The 26,255-nt window shown below is 42.9% G+C and overlaps 2 protein-coding genes across 11 annotated transcripts in view; one reads left to right on the top strand and one right to left on the bottom strand.

Moving 5' to 3' along the window:
* Positions 1-1,489, bottom strand: part of IZUMO4 (IZUMO family member 4) — a 45,350-nt gene extending 43,861 nt beyond the window's left edge. For all 7 annotated transcript variants that reach the window (XM_033956083.1, XM_033956084.1, XM_033956090.1 and 4 more), the window contains exon 1: positions 891-1,489. In XM_033956083.1, the coding sequence (XP_033811974.1) occupies positions 891-1,125 (235 nt within the window). In that variant the 5' untranslated portion in view covers positions 1,126-1,489. The remainder of the gene's footprint in view (positions 1-890) is intronic.
* Positions 1,076-24,707, top strand: MOB3A (MOB kinase activator 3A). 4 transcript variants are annotated; one of them, XM_033956082.1, is made up of 6 exons: positions 1,715-1,818; positions 1,951-2,136; positions 6,259-6,345; positions 17,892-18,432; positions 19,251-19,453; positions 22,241-24,707. In XM_033956082.1, exons 4-6 carry the CDS (start codon positions 18,015-18,017, stop codon positions 22,268-22,270), a joined length of 651 nt encoding a protein of 216 aa, XP_033811973.1. In that variant the 5' UTR covers positions 1,715-1,818; positions 1,951-2,136; positions 6,259-6,345; positions 17,892-18,014; the 3' UTR covers positions 22,271-24,707. The 4 variants fall into 4 exon arrangements, with proteins under 4 accessions (XP_033811972.1, XP_033811971.1, XP_033811973.1 ...); XM_033956081.1 differs by lacking the exons at positions 1,715-1,818; positions 6,259-6,345 and adding an exon at positions 1,076-1,100; XM_033956080.1 differs by lacking the exon at positions 6,259-6,345 and having other exon boundaries at positions 1,657-1,782.
* The last annotated feature ends 1,548 nt before the right edge of the window (positions 24,708-26,255 follow it).

Here is a 26,255-nt window from a genome sequence, read left to right as displayed (position 1 = left end):
GTAACTGCGCAACTACTACTAGGCCGCTCCGCCATCTTGTCCTCCACAGATTTTACCCGATCTTTCTTCGCCCCTCTCGCAGCCATCACAGGACTTGGTGGCAATGTCAAATATCTGTCCATAGAATACCACGTGTTTATCACAATCCTAGGGTTAACCACACGAATTCTTAATGGAAATAAAAGGTCGATGAGGCCTGAGGCTCCCAGAGCAGGGTTGAAACACGTCCTTCCCCGTTCACAGCATCACGTGACTCCCATATTTATAATAAGTGCGATTTAGTATGAATCCTGTGAAAGCACTTTGCATATGTTTGTTGTTTTCAGCGTTTATATAACACGTATTTTTCCTGTATGATATTTAGATGTTAAGACTGAAAGAAAACAGCCAGATTAGGGTAGCTATAGGCTTTTCATTTGGAAAATTTTGTTTAAAAAAATACATTTTATCTGAACTGGGAAAAATTATCCACTGTATTTCACTTGAGCTGGAGTTTACAAAGCTATATCTAATTATCTTAGCCCATAAATGTAAATCCCATAACAACATAGGAAAATTGCATTTATTTTTTTCCCCATTCCTCCAAATAGAGAAACATTAGAGCTCACTGGAAGGCATTTCATTACCAAACTCAGGGTACAAGAGGTATTTGACAACCTTAGAACAAAGGTATTTTCTGTTTCTCTGCCAAATCTGGGATCTGGTCAAGGTTTTTGTTTGCCAAAACCATGAGGCTACTACCGTAGGAACTATATACAAGTCTAATTCGATTCCAGGTCTTTGATCCCACTATGCCTCCTCCATTCGTTGCATTCTCGGAAGTTTGGCGAACAACACAGTAGCAACTACAGGTAGCACGATACAATGGAAGGAGGGTGTGCTGCACTCACGGATCTCTGGCTCGACGTTCAGTTGCAACCCCTCTAAGGTCCGCGGCTGCCATTTCTCCAGAATGAACAGGGCGGCTGTCCTATCTGTGACCCACCACGACTTCCAGCCCATGTTCCGCCGGTAGAAGGTGAACTTCTGCTGGAAGGCTGAATCGCAGTGCAGACAACCATGGGTTAGCAGCACGGCCAGCAGCAGCAGCAGTAGTAACGGTAACCTTAGCTGCATAGCCCCCATCTGCCGGCAATCCTCCACCTGGAAACCAAGGGTGGTGTCACAGAGCAGTCGGTCTCAGGCGTCACACAATGCTGGAACGCGAAAAAGTCCTGCTCGGTTAAAGGCTGGAAGGATAACACTAGAGACTGGGACGAGTGGCGTTTGAGCTGCAGCTCTAATCTCTATTGGGTTCTTGATGGTTTATATTGTTTTACCTAATGTACTTTATTCGATACGTCGTTTATTATTCTCTTTATTCTATTTGAATGTATACAAACCGCCCCACTCCATGAGTTCTTGAGTGACAATAGATATCAAGTACAAGTGACTAAACCAAACCAATTAAGAAAAAACAAAAATAGCTAATAAAAGTAAGCATAACTAGCAAGGCTCGGACCTGGGTGCTCGCATGTATTTCTCGGAATCCAAAGCAGTGGAACACGGTAAAACCAGGATTTGCAGGATTCGCAGGATCTCCAGGATGTAAATTACCAGGATCTTAATACAAGTCTATGAGGATCCTGCAAATCCTGGTTTTACCCAAACCAGCGGCTCAAATTCACCTAAACACTAATAGGAAACCCCCGTCCTGTAATTCCCCGTTTAGAGAAGATTAAGCCCCTCCCCCCTCTCTCTTTTTTCTGCCCTATAACAGAAGTCTTGAAACTGGAGAAAGGGGTAGGTGCTGTCAGGTGTCTGCGCGATAGTTATCAGGTAGATGAAGAATGGCGCTTGGGAAGAAAAGTAGTGTGACAGCCTAATAGCAGAGTGAGCTATCTAGCCTCACTCCACGGTCCTGCGGTATATAAACTGTTGTTATTATTATTATCCTCCTCCCGTGCACAGGAAGGAAGAAGAAGCGTGACAGCAAATTAGGAGCAACAACAGCGCGAGCCACCGGAAGGAAGAGCAAAGCAGCAGCGTCTCTAGAGTAGCGCGAGCCGCCCCAAAGACCGGAAGGAAGAGAGTGAGTGAGTGAGAAGCTCTTAGGCGGCTTTCAGCTGTAGTGGCGGCGGCTCTGGGTCTCTGTCGGTAAGTACTGGGGTTATTTTAGTTTCTTTTCGTTATTTATGTGCATCCCTCTCCCTTCTCCAAGAGGACACGCCGTTTTCTCGCGAGGGGAGGCTTAGGAAGTTGCCGAGGTGGTCTCTCTCCCCCCCCCCCCCCCCGAAAGCGTTAGGCCAACGTTCTTTGGAGTAAGGCCCAGGGGTTACTGGCGAGCCTTGGAAACCTCTGGGGCTGTTCCCCACCATCATCTCCATCTCTCTTTTTTTTTTTTGACAACTCTATGCCTCTACCCATTCGAAACAGAAAGAGGGAAGTGGATGGGAGGAAGAGCGCATGCTTGAAAGACGAGGCATTTCTCGGTAAAGGAAGAGAATATATTTGGAAATACCCACCTCTTTGAAAAGTTTGAAGGTGGACTGGTGGGGATGAATTGACGTCTACTGGTTAGCATTACTATGGCCTTGTATTGTAAGATATTTCCTGCTTTCTTTCAGGTTATTTCTGTCCAAAGTGGCTTCAAGTTAAAGATTAGGGAAAGAGATTGGGACTTGTATGCTGCCTTTTTGTAGTAAAAAACCATTATGTTAGTTGAGTGGTAAAGGAGACTTTGCTGTACAAGTCTCTCTGGATTTGGTTGGGAGCACCTCTTCATTTATTTCCACAATATTATTGCCCACTTTTTGCTTCTACTTAATGTTTCTTTGTTGGCCGAGTGGTGGTGATGCTCTTCCCTGTGGAAAATTAATTAAACTTTGCTCTCTTCAGCTTAAAAATGATGGAGCAAATCAATGAACAGAAGGTAAAATTTGTGTTCTTTTGGTGCCCTCTACGGACAGAGAGTGAGTAAACATTGCTCATAACTTCTGCCTTCATGGTGGATAGGGGAGAGGGTGGTTAAAGTCCACTAGATTTATGTGGAGGTGAGGAGAGAGTAGCACAAGATCAGGTGTCACTTAGCATTATTACCACTAGGCCAAGCATATTTAAAAATGTTTTAACTTGAGGCTTTGCACAGGGTTAGCTTGGGCACAAATCCCTTTTTGCATCATGCATCTACAAAGTTGTACACTAAAGCCACACTTACCCTATACTAGAGAATGACACAAGGACAAAGTTTGCCCCTGCCCTGTCCCTTTGAGCTCTGTCCTCATTTGCACAAGCCTCCAACACTTATGATTTTACTTTTTTTTTTTTTATTTATTTATTTGTGAATTTTTCAAATATAACAATCAAGTATATACTTGTACAGAAAGCAAAATTCAAGAAATAAAAAAAAGAAAATAGTTCAAACTTAATATATAGTATATATAAGGAAAAAAAAAAAAAGTTTTTATCTTAAATCTCACTCAAGTCCTCATCATTTGAAATCCAAGATTAAGTAAAAACAGAGTTTAAGCAATCATCAATAATAAGAAAAAACAGTTGTAGGTAAATCTGTGCAAGGAAGTCATTTATCATTTTGTCCATCTTGCGCTTTCTCCAGGCTTGACAGTGATAGGAATGTTGTCAGTTGTGAGGGTTCAAAGAAAACAAATTTTACTTGATTTTACTTTTAAGTCTCAAGTTTTTAAAGAATGACATGGGGACAGAGTTAGTCCCTGTCCCTGCTCTGTTCCAGTCTCTGCCCCTGTGCCATTCTCTACCCTGCACAAAGCTTCAGCACACTTTGTACAGGTTGGCACAAGTGTCAGGCACTCGGATTGAATTTTGAACTGTTCACATTGGTTATCAGTAAAAGTGCAGTTTAAATGTTCCAGACTGCAGGGATTTTTGTTTCGGGTGTCAGTGAGAGAGAGTCCATTAAACAACCAGGGATTTTTAGCGGGGAGAGGGGACTTGGTTCAGTGGGATAATTTTAAATGTCTCCTCTTGATGCATGTCAGTCTGTCTCTACTTACCGTATTTTCGCGGATATAACGCGCGCGTTATACGTGATTTTACGTACCGCGCATACCCCTCGCGCGTTATATGCCTGAGCGCGGTATAGAAAAGTTTTTAAACATAGTTCCCACCCCGCCCGACGCCCGATTCACCCCCCCAGCAGGACCGCTCGCACCCCCACCCCGAACGACCGCTCGCACGCGCTCCCACCCGCACCCGCATCCACGATCGGAGCAAGAGGGAGCCCAAGCCCTCTTGCCCGGCCGACTCCCCGACGTCCGATACACCCCCCCCCCCGGCAGGACCACTCGCACCCCCACCCCGAAGGACCGCCGACTTCCCGACAATATCGGGCCAGGAGGGAGCCCAAACCCTCCTGGCCACGGCGACCCCCTACCCCCACCCCGCACTACATTACGGGCAGGAGGGATCCCAGGCCCTCCTGCCCTCGACGCAACCCCCCCCCCCCCAACGACCGCCCCCCCCCCCCAAGAACCTCCGCCCGTCCCCCAGCCGACCCGCGACCCCCCTGGCCGACCCCCACGACACCCCCACCCGCCTTCCCCGTACCTTTGTGTAGTTGGGCCAGAAGGGAGCCCAAACCCTCCTGGCCACGACGACCCCCTAACCCCACCCCGCACTACATTACGGGCAGGAGGGATCCCAGGCCCTCCTGCCCTCGACGCAAACCCCCCTCCCTCCAACGACCGCCCGCCCCCAAGAACCTCCGACCGCCCCCCCAGCCGACCCGCGACCCCCCTGGCCGACCCCCACGACCCCCCCACCCCCCTTCCCCGTACCTTTGGAAGTTGGCCGGACAGACGGGAGCCAAACCCGCCTGTCCGGCAGGCAGCCAACGAAGAAATGAGGCCGGATTGGCCCATCCGTCCTAAAGCTCCGCCTACTGGTGGGGCCTAAGGCGCGTGGGCCAATCAGAATAGGCCCTGGAGCCTTAGGTCCCACCTGGGGGCGCGGCCTGAGACACATGGTCGGGTTTGGCCCATGTGCCTCAGGCCGCGCCCCCAGGTGGGACCTAAGGCTCCAGGGCCTATTCTGATTGGCCCACGCGCCTTAGGCCCCACCAGTAGGCGGAGCTTTAGGACGGATGGGCCAATCCGGCCTCATTTCTTCGTTGGCTGCCTGCCGGACAGGCGGGTTTGGCTCCCGTCTGTCCGGCCAACTTCCAAAGGTACGGGGAAGGGGGGTGGGGGGGGTCGTGGGGGTCGGCCAGGGGGGTCGCGGGTCGGCTGGGGGACGGGCGGAGGTTCTTGGGGGGGGGCGGTCGTTGGGGGGAGGGGGTTTGCGTCGAGGGCAGGAGGGCCTGGGATCCCTCCTGCCCGTAATGTAGTGCGGGGTGGGGTTAGGGGGTCGCCGTGGCCAGGAGGGTTTGGGCTCCCTCCTGGCCCGATATTGTTGGGGAGTCGGCGGTCCTTCGGGGTGAGGGTGCGAGTGGTCCTGCCGGGGGGGGGGGATGTATCGGACGTCGGGGGGGGGGGCATCAGGCTTTCAGAATGGGGACAGACCTTCAAGGGGGACAGGACTTCAAGGGGGGACAGTGCACCGAAAGTCAGGGGGGGTGAACGGAGAGTCGGGACAGCGCACGGAAAGTCAGGGCAGTGCACGGAAGTCAGGGGGGTGAACGGAGAGTCGGGACAGCGCACGGAAAGTCAGGGCGGGCGAAAGGAGCGTCGGGCATCATGCGCGTTATATGCCTGAGCGCGGTATAGAAAAGTTTTGGTACATATCATCGTGATTTCTGCGCGCTATACCCCTGTGCGCGTTTTACACAGGTGCGCGTTATATCCGCGAAAATACGGTACTCACTAATTGGAAGGGGGCATTTGCAGAAAAAGAAGGTGTATTACTCCTACAGCATGTGCCATTTTATGACAATACACACTTTATTTTATTTAACACTAACCCACACTATTCAATGTTCTAGGCAGCTTACAATAAAAACATACATAATGTATCTGGCATTATTTTTATCACAGGCAAAACTAAATCATCAAAATAAAAACGGACTACCTAAGGAGTGAGGAAATAACTTTCTCCAGTTGTTCATTAGTAAGCTTTTAACACAATAATTTGAATAGTTTTTGCTTATTTTATTGGGGAGTTGAAATTTTGTTTTAGAAAGCTATGTACTAAGTGTTTGCACATGGCTTTAATATGAGGGTAAATCAAAAAATAAAAGCAAAATATATTTAATGGCTTTAATAGAAGTAACTGTGAGCAATTGAACACATCGTTTTTTCCACATAGTTTCTATGCAACACGATGCATTTATTGCATCATTCAACTAGTTTCTGCATTCCTGTAAAGAAGATTTTTGGCTGCTCCTAAAGCCAGGTGAGCACTGCTTCCTTTCCTTTACTTCATTCTGCTCTCTGGGTTACAGTGATGCACCCATGTCTCATTGCCGGTGACAATTCTCTCCAGAATACTTGGATCTTCTTCATACAGTCTTGGGAACTGGGTTGCAACCTCCACACGCTGTTGCTTGTGCAGTTCAGTAAGCTCTTTGGGAACCCATCATGCGCAGGCTTTCCTGTATTCTAAGTCGTCATGTATTATGGCAAATGCAGATCTATAGATGATAACTAAATTTGCAGCCAGTTGAGACAGTGCTATCCATTATTCTTCTCTAAACAAGGCATCGGCCATGTCAATATGCTCTTGTATGTGCGCGATGGTGGTGGGTGACCATTTTACCCACTTATAAACCATTCATTGATTCATGGTTTTGTATTCATACCGAGTCAATATCTGATGGTGAATTTCCATAGGTTTCACTCCCTCTGCTCAAAAAAAGTGCACTACAGCATGTTCTTTGATGGTGCAATCTTGCAATGGAGTGTCCATGTTTCTGATCTTGTGGCTTTCACAAAACTAAAGGCTGAGCTCTGTACTGTGCGTGGATGAACTATCAAACAGGCAATGTACGAGATATATGTTGCATTTCGCTAGCTCTGTTCTGGTTATCATGTAGTTTAACAACTACCTTTAGTTTTTGATTCACCCCCAAACAAGCTTAGTGCAATAGTCTCACAGATCTATTAAGGTCTGTTCTATCTACCAAGATGTTTTTGCTTATGCATGCTTCCTGCTTTTTTCCCTAGTGAAGACTAGGAATACTAAGGCCTCCTTTTACGAAACTGCAATAGCAGTTTCTAGCGCGGGGAGCCGCGCTGCTCCCGATGCTCATTGAGTTCCTATGAGTGTTGGGAGCAGTGCGGGCCATTCAGCGTGGTTCCCCGCACTAGAAACTACTATTGCAGTTTTGTAAAAGAGGGGGGAAGTTTAGAACAGTGGCACCTAATAGTGAGGAAACACAACCAAAAAAGTGTTAAAATTTTAATTTTTCTGTGTGGCAGATAGAAAATATTTTCTTTTTAGGAGATTCATTTTGGTTTTCCCTTTTGTCCTGATAATCCTAGTTTCTTAAATATTGTGTTTTTAGGGGCACTAATGCATGCCTGATGCAGCAAAAATGACCAACATGCTAAATATGGGGTTGTTGTTTTTTTTAGGACACATGTCAGGGGTGTTCATGCTGACCAGTTAGTGGTTAGCATGATTAGTGGCATACTAACTGGTTAATGCATGGTTAACACATGAGGTCTTGCTGTCTACAAAATGGAGGGGCTTTAAGCGCTCAGATGGTAATTTTTGAAAATGGCCATGCACTAATGGCAACAGTGCATGACCATTAATGAAAATAATTGAAAAGGGTATTTTTATGGTTGCAGTAAAAATGAGCTTAGCATGTGTGAAAGACCCATGTAAGGGCATGCTATTGCAGTTTAATAAAAAGGACTCCTTAGTTTGTTAAATTTTAAGGACATTCCATTTATGTAGATTATCCTTATCCTGAAGAATGTTTCAAACATTTAAGCACACATTTTGGGCCCTGTGGAGACATGCAGGTGGTATGTGGAATCTTTTCTCCTTCCTCCATATGGGAATGTTATAGTCTACAGTTGGCAGGGGTAGCTCAAAGTGAAAATCAATAGCCCTGATTCTATAAAGTCTGGTTAAAGTTAGGTGCCAATATTAGTTTCTAAGTTAATTGATCAGTAGGCTTAATCAGTGCTGAGATTGCCCCATAATTGGCTTTAATTGAATTTATTTGAAAGTTAGGTGCCTAATTCCAAAAACTTGATTCTATAAAAAGTAGGCGCTTAGCCCAACGTGCTTCACTAAAAGTGAGTGTGGTTAGGGGGTGGATCATGGGTGTGTTTTGAAGTTAGGTGCCTCTTTGTGAATTAGGTGCTGTTAGTGTCCAATATCGGTGATGCCTAACTTTAGGCAAAGAAAACTGTGGCCTAAATACAGTATGGTGTGCCTAATTGTTAGAACGCTTAGTGCTGCCTAAGCACGATTCTATAATGGGCGCTTAAGTTTTATAAAATCACGCTTAGCATCATGTTAATCGGTGCTGATATCTGCGAATCAGGGTCAATGTATAGAAGAATTCCTGAACAGGGATGGCCTCCTGTTTTAAGGCAGTATTTTCCAAGTTGGTCCTGGAGTACCCCATTGCCTGTTAGGTTTTCAAGATATCCACAGTAAATATGTATGAAAGAGATTTGCATATAATAGAGAGTAGTGTGTGCAAATCAATTTCATGCAGATTCGTTATGGCAGGAGGGTATTCCAGAACCAGCTTGGGTAAACATTATTCTAAGGGATAATGGGTAAAGGGAGAAGAAAATATAGTAGTCAGAAATACTCATACTGCAATAATTTAAAATTGTTGAAAACATTCTGTTAAAGCATTGTGTGAAATTATTTTATTTTACTTATTTTACAAAGTCTTATAGCCCACATTGCTTCTGAATGTAGTCACCTGGCTCAAATCATTAGTTCAAACACCAGTCATACTTTTTTTCAGAGTATATATCTGCTCCTTGATTGTCTTTTTATTTATTGGCAAAACAGCACAGGCAAATGCCAGTATCCAGTTGGATGACTTTATACCACAATAGCGCTGAGATTGCAGTGCTGCACTATTCATCCATCGCAATATTTCATCAGGGTTGAGGATGGAACCGGAGCAATATTATAAGCTTATTTGCTTAGCCCTTCAAAGCATCACTGAGGATGTATCCAGTTGGGACAGCTGATAGATTTCAAAGTATTCAAAATTTAAGACAGAGAAATAGTAGTGTTTAATTATGCGACCCTATACATCATTGGTATTTATTTTATTTTTCAAGTTAAAAAAGCCTCCCATTCTGAGCATTGCAACACCTGTTTGTTCTTTGGCAGTGGATCCTTATGACTGTAAATTTGGTATTTGTGCAGGCAAAGGAGCTAATCCTAAAGTGAATTTGACTTCCCATGTCTCTCTTATTGAACATAGCATTTTAGCCCATATTCTATAAATGGTGCTTTTAATTTAGGCACTGGTAGGGTGCCTACCAGCATCTAAGTTAAGTTCAAAATGCTGTTTAAAAGAACTTTTAAGACAAATTTCAAGGCACCTACCGGAATTGTACTTACGGAGGTGATTTATGATGCCTAATGTCACTGTAGGCATGGCTAATGCTGGAAGTAGCATTAGGCACAATTCACATCCGAGGTAGGCGCTGGAAATATAGGCCTTGAAAATCCTGGCCTTCATTTCCGGTGCCTACCTTTTCCAAAGGCATGATTCTCTAAATGGCGCCGTCACTTGATTGGCACATGATTGGTGGCCAGTTTTAAGATGGCCGCCAACAACAGCACCTTTTATAGAATCTGGGCCTTTGATTATATCTTTTAAACACATGAGTAATAGGAATTCTTTCAACAGCAGCAGATGAATCCAGAGACAAGTGGGTTAAATCAACCTAACAGCAGGTGGAGATAAGAGAACACAAAGCTGAACTTTGTCATATATATGATGGTCTGCTCACTGGTACTTCAGTATTCTCTATCTCTGCAGGCAGATGGATCTCTCCTGGGCGTGGACTGGAAGTGGTGGCTCAATCCAACCTAGCATGGCTCCTGTTGTGGCTTTACTGGGGATTAGGCAACCTGGGAGCCTATTCAAGGGTATAGCTGGTGGTGCCAGTTTCCTGCCATCTCCTAGAGCTCCATATAGACTAGTCCTGCACTCCTATCTCCCTCCTCACTTTATAAAAATAAAAAATTGTGGTTAAACCCAAAGGGAGTGCTGGGATGGAAGGCATTTTAAGAGAAAATGGTGTCTGCAATCTTGGCCTAATCACAGTATGTTGAGGTTTGTTCCTTGGTCATCTGAGCTCTACTTTCATCCATTTGCTTAAGGAAGATTATTTAAGAGATTTTAGTTTGAGTTTGGTGCTTGCACTGCAGAGGAAACAGCAGACCCTTTCCCTGCCCCCCCTCCCCCTTGGCTGCTGCTGGAATTAGAGTGGTTGCACAAGTTTTGGTGGGAAGCCATCAGAGTTCACCTGTCCTGGTGCTAGGTCTTTTCTCGGTTGGTCCAAGAGCTTGGCAGCGCTGGCGGGTGAGGAGGCCTTAATGAGGCTGTTCTCTGTGGGAGCCTTGTCTGCATTCTGCCTTCCCTTATTTCGTGGTGTCGGTGTTGAAATCCAGGCAACGGTTCAGTTTGGAATCAAATGTTGGTGCCATGTTTTTCTCTGGGGTGAGCACAATGTGGTGTTCGATCTTGATTTCTTCTGCCCTTATTGTGGGAAGCATCTAACTCGGGCTTGAGATGCCTTTTCTCTTTCTGCTTCCATCTGGGGGTATCTGTGGTTAGGTTAGCGGTCTTGTCAAGCATGTCACATCCTTCCTGCCAAAATGCTAATTGCCATGCGCCATAATAAAAGGATCCTTAATCCTCCATTGTCTCGGGTGCATACTTAGAATGTGAGCCTTCCAGGGACAGGAAAGTACAGTACTTACTGCACCAGAGTGTAACTCACCATGAGCTACAGCTGAAAAAGGTATAACTCAAACATAGAGGCAGCTTTAGTGCTCAGTTCTTGAATGAGATTGGTTCACTTTCAGCAGACCCCCTGTGATGGTCTGGGAGACCACAGGTTCATTGCTGCAGAATAATTTTTTTAAGGGGGGGGGTTCATCAATATAACAAGTTTTGAGCATGTGAAAATTAGACCCAGTCCTGTATTGAATTTCTTCTGATAACCTTTCTCTATAAATGAGAGCTTGCTGCAACTTTGGTGTACCTCGTAAGTTGGCCAATTGGCTACATACAAGGGCTATGCAGAAATGTTTTAGTTGTAATTGATTGTCATTCCATTAATTTTTTTTCAAGATATATTGGAATGCAAACTCAAATTTCATTTGCTACAAATGTTAATTTAACAAGTAAATTAGTTGCCATTTTAGGCCACTTGAACGCACAGAAATATCTTTTAACAAGAAGGTAAGATGATACCTTGTTAAATCAGATTTATGTAACACATTTCTTAACTAGCCTTTGGGATTTTAACATGTTCGATTCATTTTATACCTAGTATAGAGCAGCCCTAGAACCTGAGAATTGTCCTTCTTGTCCTCTTTATCCTGTAATTTGTTACTACTAGTTTGTAAATTATTTCTTTCTCTGTTTTACTTTAATCTTTGTAATGTATTACTTTGGCAGGGCATACAATTTGTTATGCCAGTAAAGCAATCTGGCTTTTCATCAGGATTATTAGAATAAAATAAGCAGCTGTGTTACAATGCTTTTTAAGGTCATAGAAGAGTTTCTGGAAGATCAGGGTGTGAATTGTATTACTGTTAGAAGCTGCGCAGGAAGGAAGTGGTAAGGAGTGTGTCACAGTGAGCTGTGGAAGACAGAACAGCATTAGCTAAACCTACACTTATTTTTTCTGCAGCCTGCTGAGCCCATAATGAGAGGGAAGGAGGAGGAAAACTAAAGGAAAATGTATGTTGGTTGTTTTTTTTTTTTAGAACTTACTATTTTAAAATTTTATTTTGTGGTTTTATTCAAAGCTTTATTAAGGCATAGCTTTGTTCAGCTAAGTGAGACATGCAGATAAGCATTGGTGATACAATGTTAAAATAAGACTTGAAATGGAAAAGGACAAACCATTGAATGGAGCCAAGTCTGCTTTTGTTTGGCAGGAGTTATCTTGGCTGAGGACTTGATAGTTGCTCCCGAGAATCTGGAGAAGGATACTGGGGAAATGGTGCCATGATGTGCTCTACCTTGGATTTGCTTTCAAGTATTAGCTTAGTTTTATTGTACACTAGTTGTGATCTTGGAAACTTTGGCAGAACTTTAGTTCTCAAAATGTCATCATTGTAGAAGGAGCTAATGTGTTGGCAGGAAGAATATTTATTTATTTATTTATTTATATTTTTATCCCGTCCTCCCAGTAGCTCAGAACGGTTTACAAGTAAACATTCACAATGGAGTGAATTGGACATACAAGATTATACAGTAGATTTAAATACTTGGACATACGAGACTGTGCAGCAGTGTAAATATAGGGACTATACAGCAAATTAAGAACAAGTAGTAGTTTTAGTTTAGTTAAAAATTATCAGGATAGTTTTAATGTGCACTTTGAAGATTTTTTTTTCCTATTAGCCTGGTATATACAGCACCTTTATTAACCATTTAATTGGCAGATTTTCATAACTTGATGTTGAACGAGAGCAGCAGTGCCAAGTAACAGGCATTTGGAGATGTAGATCTCCTATAAGAGCCATGGGAAACTCAGGTTTCTTCTGATCAACAATGCTAAATAAAGGATTAAATAGTTTTAAGTACTTTGTTGGAAGCAGAAGTGTGCATTGCCAGATGTAGCTCGAGAAAAGACTTGGGTGCCTAGAACAGCAGGCTCTTGGTGAAAATGGAAACCAGTGGGCTGGGGAAGCCTTCAATAGCTGGGAGGGTGTAGATGGGCTGGAGTGAGATTTGACAGAGACTTCAGCAGTTGTAACCCAAGCACAGTACCGGGTAGAGCTTTGGATTCTTGCCCAGAAATAGCTAAGAAGAAAAAATTTAAATTTAAAAAATTTAAATTGAATCAGGTTGGGCAGACCGGATGGACCATTCGGGTCTTTATCTGCCGTCATCTACTATGTTACTACTATGACATCATCAAATGCCACAGGGTGGAATTACTACTACTACTACTACTACTACTACTAATTATTTCTATAGCACTACCAGATGTATGCAGTGCTGTGCAGAGTCACAAATAAGAAGAAACAGTCCCTGCTCGAAAGAGCTTACATTCTGAACAGCCAAGACAGGCAAACAGGATGTCATGGATACTGTTAAGGGGAACGGTTAATCAGCTGGCTGGGTTGGAGGGCAGAGACTCAGCAGTACTGTGGCATGCAGCCAAAGGGTCACAACCAAAAGGACACGTTGCGCTCCTATGGAGATTTTTCAGAACACTGCCGGAGCAGCAACTAGATCAGTCGGATCCTTCTTCCACTTTCTGAAGACTCTCTTAACTCTAATAACTTCCTTCACATAATTCGTTAACCATGCGGACTGCCATTTGGTCTTCCTTCCTTCTTTCCTTTTTTAATGCATGGAATATTTCTAGTCTGGGCTTCCAGTATGGTATTTATGAATAACATTCATGCCTGATGTAAATTTTTGACCTTTGCAGCTGCTCCTCTAAATTTTTTTTTTGCCATTCTCTTCATGTTATCATAGTCTGCTTTTTTAAATTTAAATGCTATTGCATTGGATTTCTTGTGTGGACTTATTCCAGGGATTATATAAAATCTGATCATGTTATCAAGCGACCCCAGCACCATTGCTTCACCCACCATTTTGTGTCATTAAGAACCAAGTCTAGAATTGCTTCACCTCTTGTCAGTTCCTGAACCAGCTATTTTATAAAGCAGTCCTTGATTTCATCAAGGAATTTTATCTCGCTAGCATGCCCTACCCAGTTAAATTATCAGATATTAGGGAGGCTAACAGCATCTATCTGTTTATCCTGGTCTGGTGGATGGTAGTGTACTCCTATCACTATCCTTTTCCCCTCCTTTACACATGGGATTTATACCCATAGGGATTCAAAAGTGTGTTTCAGTTCCTATAGAATTTTCAGTCCATTTGATTCAAGGTTCTCCTTAACATATAATGCTACGCCTCCACCAATTCAATCCACCCATCACCGTGATATCAGTGCGTGCCACACTCCCTTGGACAAGAAATCTATGTGTTCATCCTTTAGTAGCGATCAGAGACAAGAAGACTTCGTTTAAGGAATGGAAAAGGTCCAAAACAGATGAAAACTGGAAAAAGCACAAACAACATCAAAGCAGGTGCCATAAAGCAGTAAGAGAGGCCAAAAGAGACTACGAGGAAAAAATAGCCAAGGAGGCAAAAAACTTTGTCATTCTTTCAATATATTAAGGGGACACAACCCGCAAAGGAAGTGGTGGCACCATTGGATGATCATGGAATAAAGTGAGTACTAAAGGAGGACAAAGCCATCGCCAACAAACTGCACATTTTTTGCGTCTGTATTTACCGAAGAGGACATACACAACATATTGGAAGCCGACAGGCTATACGCAGGAAACGAAGACAGAAAGCTGAGAGGGTTGATGGTCAGTCTAGAAGAGGTATGCAGGCAGATTGAAAGGCTTAAAAATGATAAATCCCCGGGACCGGATGGCATCTATCCGAGGGTAATCAAGGAACTGAAAGGGGTTATAGCTGAACTGCTTCAACTGATAACCAATCTGTCGATCAAATTAGGAAAGATTCCAGAAGACTGGAAAGTGGCGAATGTTACGCCGATCTTCCAGAAAGGTTTGAGGGGAGATCTTGGAAACTACAGACCGGTGAGTCTAACCTCAGTACCAGGAAAGATGGTAGAGACGCTGATAAAGGACCGCATCATTGATCACCTTGACAGATATGATCTGATGAGGACCAGCCAGTACGGCTTCAACAAAGGAAGATCTTGCTTGACAAATTTGCTGCTCTTCTTTGAGGGAGTTAACAGGCAGATAAGGGTGACCCGGTCGACATTGTATATCTGGATTTTCAGAAGGTGTTTAACAAGGCTCTGCATGAATGACTACTTTGAAAAATTGCGAGCCATGGAATCGAGGGTGAAAACTCGCGTCAATTAAAAACTGGTTGGCAGATAGGAAACAGAGAGTGGGGGTAAATGGATAATACTTGGACTGGAAAAGAGTCACGAGTGGAGTGCCGCAGGTTCGGTTCTTGGACCCGTGCTCTTCAACATATTTATAAACGACCTGTAAATTGGTACGACGAGCAAGGTGATAAAATTTGCAGACGATACAAAGTTATTCATGATAAGTGAAGACACAGAAGGATTGCAAAGACCTGCAACGTGACATAAACACGCTTGAGAAATGGGCCGTGACATGACAAATGAGGTTTAACGTGGATAAGTGTAAGGTGATGCATGTCGGTTACAAAAATCTTATACACGAATACAGGATGTCCGGTGCAGTACTCGGAGAGACCCCCCAGGAAAGAGACTTGGGAGTACTAGTCGACAAGTCGATGAAACCGGCCGTGCAATGCGTGGCAGCAGTGAAAAGGGCGAACAGAATACTAGGAATGATTAAGGGGATCACAAACAGATTGGAGAAGGTTATCATGGTACACCCCCACCTGCAATACTGCGTCCAGCACTGGTCGCCGTACATGAAGAAGGACACAGTAATACTCAAAAGGGTCCAGAGAAGAGCGATTAAAATGGTTAAGAGGCTGGAGGAGTTGACTTACAGTGAGAGATTAGAAAAACTGGGCCTCTTCTCCCTTGAAAAGAGGGGACATGAAGTTCTTCACCCAGAGAGTGGTGGGAAAATTGGAACGCTCTTCCGGAGGCTGTCATAGGGGAAAATACCCTCCAGGGATTCAAGACAAGTTCCTGCTAAACCAGAACGTATGCAGGTAAGGCTAGACTTAGTTAGGGCACTGGTCTTTTGACCTAAGGGCGTCTGACCCAGCAGCGGCAATTCTTATGTTCTTAGTATTCATGTTCATGAAAGGACTTTACCACCAAGCCATCTATCAAGCTTTCACCAGTAGCCTGGTATCTTAGTGGTTCTCTCTGCTGTTATGAAGTCTCCCATTGAGACGCAACTTGCTCTCTTAAACTTGGAAAGTCAGCTTCCTCATAACCCTCACATCTACAAGTCGTGTGAGTGGACTTCATGCACTTGTGTTGGATCCACCCTATACAAGATTCTACTCAGTCATCTCAGAATTTCACCTCATCCAATCCATTGTTCTGTCTGTATTCTTTCCAAAGCCATATTCCCATCCAGGAAAAGCAGCTCTCCATACCATAGACTGCAAACATGCTCTGCCATACTACCTGGACCAGATTAAACCTCAGAAAATCCTCCCATCTGTTTTGTAGCTTTTGACCCTAATGGACTTGGAGTTGTTACCAAGAGAATCATCCCCACCTGGCTGGGGACTGTATCTCCTTCACATATACTTGGGCTGGGCTGATGCAGGGCCATGTTACAGCCTACAGTGTCCAAGATATGGCTGCTTCGGTAGCTCATTTCCACTCTGCATCTTTACCTCTAAACCTCTAGAAGAGATGGTTGGATTAGGCAAGCAGTTTTGCAGAGTCTTTTCACTTCCTGAGCACCAACTCTCTTCAACCCTCTTGGGTTTCACCAGTATCCTGTATATTCAATGTTCAACTTCTTCCAGAGCCATGATCCTGGCTGCTTGAAGTCCCACATGTGAGAATACAATGCTTGCTTGTCCTCAAAGAACACTTGCTACAGGCAAGTATTTTTGCTTTCTCCGAGGACAAGCAGGCATTATAGTCTCACAATCTGCCTACCTCTTCTAGTTGGCTTCTTAGCTTTATTACTGAACTGATGGTCCCGCAAGCCAGCATCAGGCGGGAAAGCACTGCCTTTAAAATTTAGAGTGACAATACACTTGGTAGTGCTTGTTCTTTGGATGTCACCTACATGGTAGAATACATGCCTGCTGTCCTCTAAGAACATCTGTTACATGTAAGTAACTTTCCCACATTCTTCCTGCTACCCTACTGGTAGTTGATAGTAGGACTTCCAGGGCATAAGGTGCACTTCTCCTCATTTCAGTCTTTTGTTACTCAGATCCAGATGGTTTCTCTCCATGGGAGAGTGAAGGTGTTTGATTCCATGACTTTGGATTCTTGTCACCTTGCTAGTTAAGCAAATGACTCGCCCAGTAAGAATACTATAAATTAGCCCTCATTTGGGCAATATCTGAAAATTGTGGGGTTCTTATTTAATTGGAGTGGCAAGTAAATTAGCAGTAATAGTAATAAGATTCAATAATTTTATCAAGACCAATGTTCTGAATTGTTTGGGGAGTTTAAGAGCCAGTCGTATCTCTTTGGGTTAAATTATTTAATAAATACTTGGCTTTTTCATAAATGTCTACCAAGGATCCTCCTCCCTGATCTTCAGCACCATTGGCAAACTGTACCCAACCAAAGATCAGAAATATTCTATAGTATTATAACAAGAAAAAACATTTTAACATGGAGTGTTTAAAATTGTTTCATTGAACAAAGAAATGAGTAGCTTTTATTATCACAATTTGAGCACAGTGGTTCTGTTCTCTTCCTAGTGATCATTCAGGTCATAAAAAACATGTGGAAACTGTTTAACTGGATACAAAAGAAAGTTTAAATAGCTTTTCTACATTGTTTTTGATGATCAAATAAGCATAGGACTTGAGACAATATAATATACAAATGAACATAAAAAAAAGTATATATTGTGCATTTTGGTCCATGCTATGAGGTGTATTACTTTGAGGTAAGTTGATAAATTCCAGCTTTTTAAACTGGTCCCAAATTCTCTTTATATGAATCTGTTCTACAAAATGTACTTGGACTTCAATGAGGGTTATTTTCATAAATTTTTTTTTAACCATGCTTGAATATCTTCTTTCCCCCCCCCCCCTGTTGCAGGGCTCCAAAAAGGCTAGAAATCAGATGAGATCATCATTTCATGTCCTTGAAAGGTGAAGAGGTCGTCTGGTAAGAATCTTGGGGCATAGTGGCTAAAAGTCATAACAAAGAAGAAAATCAAACATGTCAAACCCTCTAAAGCAGGTATTTAACAAAGATAGAACCTTTCGTCCCAAACGAAAATTTGAACCTGGAACGCAGAGGTTTGAGCTACACAAGAAGGCCCAGGCATCACTTAATGCAGGTCTGGACTTGAAGCTGGCTGTTCAGCTACCCCATGGGGAGGATCAGAATGACTGGGTGGCAGTACATGTGGTAGACTTCTTCAATCGCATCAACCTGATATATGGCACCATTAGTGACAGCTGCACAGAGCTGTCTTGTCCTATCATGTCTGGAGGCCCAAAGTATGAGTATCGCTGGCAGGATGAGCACAGGTACCGGAAACCTACAGCCCTTTCAGCTCCCAAGTACATGAATCTTTTAATGGACTGGATTGAAGTGCAGATAAACAATGAAGATATTTTCCCTACAAACATCGGTAAGTCTTGGCCTCATTTATATTTTAAATCTTACATCCCATAGGATACAGTCTGAATAGCTATCGAAAGACTTGGCACCTTCAATTATGCTTACAAATACAGTGGTACCTTGGATTACGAGCATAATACGTTCCAGGACCATGCTCGTAATCCAAAATGCTCATTTATCAAAGCGAGTTTCCCCATAGAAAATAATGGAAACTCGCTTTGATACGTTCCCCCCCCCCCGATAACCGGCATCGCTCCCCCCGCTCGCAAAGGCCCCCTCGCTCCAACCGGCACCCCCCCCCCGCGCGAACCAGCCCCCTCGCCTGAACAACTTAAACTTACACCCCCCCTCCCTGGTCTAGTGCAGGCACAGATCGTGTGCCTAGAAGATCTGGCTTCCAGCTTCTGCCTGCCTTGAGCATGCATCTGCGCATGCTCAAGGACTTCTAATTCTCCCTCTCGCCGAAAGCCGGAAGATCTTCTAGGCACACGATCTGTGCCTGCGCTGGACGGTGGAGGGGGGTAAGTTTAAGTTGTTCGGGGGGGTGCCGGTTGGAGCGGGGGGGAGCGATGCCGGTTATCGGGGGTGGGGGGTGCTCTCAAATCGAGTCAACACTCTGTTTGCAAGTCAAAAGTTTGCTGAGTGTTTTGCTCTTCTTGCAAAACACTCACAAACCGGGTTACTCGCAAACCGAGGTTTGACTGTACTGTCTTTTGTAGCATACCCACCCTTACACTTGCATGGTCTCTTTTCTATGCAGAGACAAGGCAGAGTCTGTGTGTCCAGAGGGCATTGCAATTCCTGACACCTATTTATTTCTTCACACAGGTACTCCCTTCCCTAGAAACTTTTTACAGGTGGTGAAAAAGATTTTGTCACGGCTCTTCAGAGTCTTTGTGCATGTTTACATCCACCACTTTGACAGGATCATCCAGATGGGGGCTGAGGCTCATGTCAACACCTGCTACAAGCACTTCTATTATTTTGTCACTGAGTTCAATCTGATGGATAACAAGGAATTAGAGCCCCTGGTAAGTGATGGTGGTAGTGTGTGGGTTGTTTTGGCTCAGGGTTGTGGTCACAGTGTAAATCTATACAGTATATTGTTTGTCTGCCAATCTTGCATCAGCAGTTCAAGGTAGATACAGTGGTAAAAGCAAACAAAAATGCTGAAGAATAAAACAATAAATGAAGGCAGTAGTAAATAAAGCAGTCTTGGCTTTTTTTCTGAGAAGTCTTTTAATCATGGGTAAGGAATATGAGTATGATTGGTTTACAGCTAGATATAGTTTTAACCTCTGCTACAACACAGTGATTTCGTTTAAATAAGAATAGAAACCACATTTGAGGTGCTAATATCTGCTATGGTAAGACCAGCCCTTTTTAAAGTCTTAGATCATAGTGATCTTAAATGGGACTCTCCAAAAATCAGGTAGCTAGTGCAAATGTTTTACAAACTAAAAGCTTGTCAGTTATTTATACTGGTTTCAAGTTTATTTTAAAATTTGATATACCACCTTATTAAAAATTCAAAGCGGTTTTACATAATATAAAAACAAAGTATAATAAGAACATACACTAAAAACAAATTACAAAACAATGCTACAAACAATCAAACGCACTGACAAACATTAACTTATCGATACAAGATGGAGAAGGGCAGAAATACAGTTTGTATAAAGAGAGAGGGGAAGAGGGATCAAGACAAAAGGAAGGGGAACAAAGTATAGAAAGTCTAGAATAATGTAAAATAAGCTAAAATGATTAAAAGATGGCAGCTACAATAAACCATTTGCACCATTGTAAATACATTACAATAATCAAAAGAATGAAGCACCAATATAAATCCATTCAAAGAGAAAATATTTTAAACACCTCACCAGCCTCAGACCCTAAAATATGTAGTAGGGTACTAAGTTGCGGCTGAGGCTACATGAGCAAAAGCATATCTCGGAGGATGCCATATCCACACTGATGGGTGATAATGCTGACGGAGCCCTGGTGCAGAGACACTCTTCAGCATTGTTTTTCAGAAGCTTTTGGAAGTGCTATAGTGCATATATTTTTGGAGTACCTTATTATTATTCAATGTATTATAAACCACTTTAGGTGTACCTTCTGCCTGCTACTGTCACATGGGATCAAGCCAGCCTTTCTGCAAAGTAGAGAAGTTGTTTGTTTTATGATCTCCCCTCAGCTTGCATTGGTCTCTCATGATTTTCATAGCCACCATTTTGTTATACTGTTGTGTAAATGCTGATGCAGAGCCAGTGCCTTTTCATTGGTCCCAATGGCTCCCGGAACTGCATCGGATATTGATGATACTTCAACATCGAGGAGGTCTCCAAATCCCTTGCAATCGAGCATCATCCAGTCCCAGTCTGAGGACAAGGAAGGATTCAACATCGTCCTTGTTGTGGACAAGGGACCACAATGCTATGTGTAAGGTGGAGACTAAGAAACATCTGTATTGGTCCCCCTAGAAGTGCAATGTTGAGAGAACCAGGGCACAAACTTCCTCAGTCCTTAGTGTCTGTGCTGTGACTGAGGAAGTTTGTTGGGGTGAATGCCCATCAAAATGAGGTTATCGGTGGCATAGCGAGGGTGAGAGGCGCCCCTCTCCACCCACCGTCACACACTCCTTTCTTACTGCACGTGCACCCCACTTCCCTTCCCTGTACTTATGTAACATTCTTGGCACGAGCAACAGCCACCAACCTGCTGTCATGCCAGCATCTGCTTTTCCTCTGATGTCACTTCCTGGCACGACAGCAGGTTGGGGGTTACTGCTCACGTCAGGAATGCTATAAGTATGGGGGAAGGGACATTGTGCTCACGCTCTGTAGTGGAGGGAGCGGGAGAGGGGGCAGAGAGGAGGATGGGTACCTGCGCCCTCACCAAGATGGCTCCCGGGGCAGACCATCCCCCCACCCCTTACTACACCACTGGTTGTCATTCAATGCCCCAAGGAAGCTTCCTTTCCTGAGGGACTTGACGACATTCATCCCTCAGCACTCCTACCTGAGACCTGACTAACCTGTCAATAGACCAAAGCAGGCACAGGCTTATAGAGATCAACTTTATTCTTCTATTCCGGGACTACTGGTTATTGTGCATCCTGGCTCGCTAGGAGCTGTAGGAAACTTCAAATGAAAGCAATGTTTGAGGACAGCAGAATGCAGAGCCATAATACCTGGCCTACTTGCCTTGGAGTTGAATTTCATCAGCTTTAGTATTAGACTGACTTGATCCTGTGTGACTCTGGTGGGAAAGAATACATGCAGTAACATACTTCCAGAAGTTGCCAGAAAACAATGGGCAGCATGTTCCATGAAAGACATTGCCTTTCAGTGTAGATATGCATTCTGCTGTCTTTGGAGGACATCTGCACTGTAAGTGAGACTTCGCTTTATGCGTCGTGCAATGCTTAATGTAGTATCCAATTGTTCTACATGTGCATTCACCACCATGGAAATGGGAAAGCAGAAAACTGAAGAGGAGTGGATTTAAAATGTTTTTAGCAAACTTTTGGTGAAATTTTTTTATATAAAGCCTAACTTTATATGGATTTGCAAGATAAAATTTAACCTCCTTCCCATCCCCACTGCCCCAGCCTTCTGTTAAAGGGTCTATAGCAGAGCACAGAGTGTGTGGTGGTATTATAACAAGTCGCCTTTTGATACAGTAGTAAGCGTGTGCAGTTATTTCCTGGTTGGAGTTCTAGTTCTACCTTTCCATTGGATAAAGTGATGTAGTTGGTTTACAATTGCTGATGTTGTGTAACATACTCGCTCATCCTACTCTTTTGTGGTTAACAGAAGGAAATGACTTCACGGATGTGCCACTGAGATCTGGGCTGTCTTCTCTCAGCCACGTGGAACATGTCCATACTGCTGAAATCATCTCACCAGCACGACAGAGACTTTTAAAATCTAAAATGTCTATTTTTTTATGCACAAAGCTTTGACGGATACTGTTGGAACAGACCCAGAGGTGGTGATTGTGTTTGGAATTTTTAAAGAGACTTTTAAACAATTGATATAGTTTTATTTCAGCTATTTACAATTTGTCCTGCTGGGCAGACTGAGCTTAGTACATCTTTGGATTAAATGCTATCAACCCTTGGAATACCATAGTCTTCAGCTCATGGGCCAGTGATGCAAACTTACAATAACTTGGAGGTGTAAAGGTAATTCTGGGGGTTACACTTGTATTCAGTTATCTGGTTTTTTAGACATGTAATATAGCATTTCCATTCTATTAAGTAAAAAAAAAACCAAAAAAACCCCTTTAATCCATTTTTTGCTCAGTGTTCCAAAATTGCAGACATCTAAGGTGAAAAGAAAAAATTTGAGCAAAAATGATTAAGATCTTGTGTAACCAGAAAAGCGTGGAAAGTAACATGTTGGTGTAAGAGGCTGGCAAGTGGAGCTGACTGTTCCCTTTCACTCTTTTTTTGTTTTGTTTTTATAGTGCTGTGTACACTTGGTCATCTGTTTGGTTTATTTGGTAGCCTTGCAATATTTCTCTAGATTCCATTAGGACAATCAACATCATAATAATTAATCCCTCATATATGGGCATCAGAAGGCTGTCTGTCACACAAATGGCTGGACTCTGAAGTGAAGACCCTTTGTGTGGTGTGTTTATCTCTTAAGCGTGTTTAAGGACTTTGAAAGCCAGGTTTTAGAGAGAGGGAGAAAATGTATCAGACTTTTGTCTGTTCAGATTGCCTACAACCTCTTAATTTCTTTTGGATCAGTCAAGGTACAGAAGCTCAATTTGGGATATGTCTCACTTTTCTTTTGCTGTTTCTTGCTCATAGCATTTACATCACAGCCTTCCAGACTAGTTTATGGGTTCACAAAGAAAGGGTTGGGTTTGTTTGTTTTTTGGGGAGGAGGGGGTTTATGCATATTGGCAGGGTTCCCAGGCTTCACCTGCTGAAGATGATAGTATAACCAACCTCCAATTGTTTTACACTCTTCCCAGTGTACTGTAAGTCTTTAACATATTTTTATAACACATTCAATATATTGTATGAACAAATGTGGCCTCAGGTACACCTCCTCCACCTTTGATATTAGCATGTATTCGGTGGGGATATTTGTGTCATATATCCTCATTGGCCTACATTCTTTTTTCTTAGTTGTCTTAAATTTCTAATTTTTCCATTGATATAATTTATTTTTGAAATTTTCATATAAAAATATATAAATAATCTCTTGATTAATTTACTTAACTTAAAGTCATCATTCTTGCGCTACTGGGAAGATGATAGTATGGCATGGCAACAAGGTTATCAAACACACAAGAGGGAACTCCTCCACCCTGCTCATACTTTGATGGAACATACACTCACCTTGACCCTTTCATGACTTGAAATATCTTGTATGACTGCCTAATGAAATGTTTGGGGGCCCTTATAGCTACATAGTACAGTACTTGTTTTAAGTATGGCCAGTGTGTCTTTTTATTTCCTGTGAAGCAGTCCTCAGTTTTAAGAGACTGCATATTTTGGAAAAGAATACTTTGTTTGAGCACCTGTTAAAAGTTAAATTTGTATGATATATCTAGTATCTATTTTTACATTTCTATACATTTTTATATTTAAGTCACTTATTTTTAATGAATGTTTTGCTAGAATTTCATGAGATGTGACCTCTTGATAGAGAAGTCAGGAGAAGACTAGCTATGTGGAACCACTAAAATTTACTCTGCCCCCCTTTTATAAAGCTGTGTTAGGTTTTTTTAAATTTTGCAGATCTCTGCAGTAAAAGCTCCAATGCTCATAGGAATTCTATGAGTGTTGGAGCTTTTACTGCTGTAAAAAAAAACCCTAATATGCCTTCATAAAGGGGGAGGGGGGTTAATCTCTTATGATTCTCTTTTTCAGCAGCACCAGGCAGTGTTCTTGGATTTATTTTATTTTTTCACTTTCTATATTGAGAGGTCAGCTCTTTTACTGCTTGTCCTAAAACTGTTTTCAACCCCTTGCCATTCCTTAAAACAAAATAGGTTGTTCTAACCAAATTGCAGTCATGAATAAAACAAACTGCACTAATTTTTATTCACTTAAATCTTATTTTCCACCGAATGGGTACACCTATTCCTCAATTTTTTAAAAAAAATTTGGAGGAAAAATTTCTATCTCGGGTGTACTCAGTGCGGTAAATGTTAACCTTTTTTTGGGTTTTCTTTTATCCAAAACTTAGTTTTCATTAGGTATAACACAAACTCACTGTAATGATCTTGTTTGTTTCCACTCCTATATTTTTTTAATTGCATTCCATTTGCTTTCACCATTCTTCATATTGTAAGAAGCCAGAACATTATATAACCACTGGAACAGGGCTTCTTGTAGCAGATAGCCTCAGAATGACTATCAAGTCGTGCTGTTGGCTGCATTGACAAGTCTATCCCCATAAATCCTCAGTTAACATGAGTTGACACTTTTTTCCTTAACATCTGTAGGGAGCTATATTTGAGAAACCCTTCAACAAGAACACTGTAGCACATGTTCAGGGCCATCACTGAATTTCTGACACTGCTCAAATTGTCTCAGGGATTAGACCAGTGTTCTTCAACCTTTTGACACCTGTGGACCGGTGGAAATAAAATAATTATTTTGTGGACCGTAAGTTGAAGAACACTGAGCTAGGTCGTGCCCATCTCCACTCAATCTCTGCCCCAGACCCCACTTCCATAATAGTACTAATTGTAACACCATTTTTTCCATATATATATACACACACACACAATATAATCGTATTAACACATAATGGTTAACCACAAAATTAAAATACACAAAGCACACTGTATGCTTTTCAACATTCATTCCTACCAGAAAACAGATAACCTCATGCAAAATGCAGGACCAAAAACTAAAAGTTCTAATATTTACAAACAAAAGCCCTAAGATGCAAGACTCTGTAAGCAGTACAACCCTAGAGGAAAAGAAACAAATGCATTTCTTTCTGAACAGACAAATCAATCACTAAATAAAATCCTGAAGAGACAAATCAATCGCTAAATAAAAAAATTTCCCTTACCGTTGTTGTCTCTCTCTCTCCATGTGCCTTGCCTTCTGGCCTGCTTCCTGGTGTTATCTTTGGGCCGGTCCGCTGTGCGATCAACGCGGTGTCTTTGGGCCGGCTCCCTGAGTGCTGCATTGCACAAAGCTGTGGGCAGTGGCCCCTCGCGCATATCCCGTGCCTCATCTGGAAGCCTTCCCTCTGACATTGCAACATCAGAGAGAAGGCTTCCGGTTCAGGAGTAGGCCCGCACGTAGGAGCCTTTTCCCATGGCTTTGTGCACTGCATCACTCAGGGAGCCAGCCTGAAGATGCTGCATTGATCGCACCATGGACCGGTGGTTGAAGAGCGCTGTCTTGGGCCTGATGGACGTGCCAGCCCTGTGGACCGGCAGAAAATTTCTGCAGACCGGCAGTTGAAAAACACTGGATTAGACTATAATACCCAGATGCAGTATCTTCCCTTTTCCTCCCCATACACCCATTGCAGTGTTGAAGTGGCTTGCAGGGTGACCCAGCTAATGTAGCGTAGAGGTAGAAGGTACAACTGGTATTGCATAGCCTGTCCCTGACATTCCCAGTGGTTCACTTTGTCTTTTGTGCTCAGCTCTTGTATGATTGCCTTGAATAGGAAACTTGTGTACTTTTTGATCAACTACAAAAATGGCATTGTGTTTACTTAAATTCTTGTACTTTTTTTAAAAAAATAGGGTTAGTTTTGATAATCCTTGATCTGTTTTAATACTGATGTTGTTTGATGAATGTTAGCAGGAATAAATTGTGCAGTATTTACATGACCA

Source organism: Geotrypetes seraphini, chromosome 8 (genome assembly GCF_902459505.1).
Source record: "Geotrypetes seraphini chromosome 8, aGeoSer1.1, whole genome shotgun sequence".
Classification (NCBI taxonomy): domain Eukaryota; kingdom Metazoa; phylum Chordata; class Amphibia; order Gymnophiona; family Dermophiidae; genus Geotrypetes; species Geotrypetes seraphini.
The sequence above is the reverse complement of the archived record's forward strand: the minus strand, read 5'-3'. Positions and strand labels throughout refer to the sequence as shown.

Coding starts and splice junctions, on each gene's coding strand:
- MOB3A (XM_033956081.1), top strand. CDS start 18,015: ATGTCAAACCCTCTAAAGCAGGTATTTAACAAAGATAGAACCTTTCGT. Junction 18,433..19,250: donor TATTTTCCCTACAAACATCG/GTAAGTCTTGGC, acceptor TTCTTCACACAG/GTACTCCCTTCCCTAGAAAC. Junction 19,454..22,240: donor ACAAGGAATTAGAGCCCCTG/GTAAGTGATGGT, acceptor TGTGGTTAACAG/AAGGAAATGACTTCACGGAT.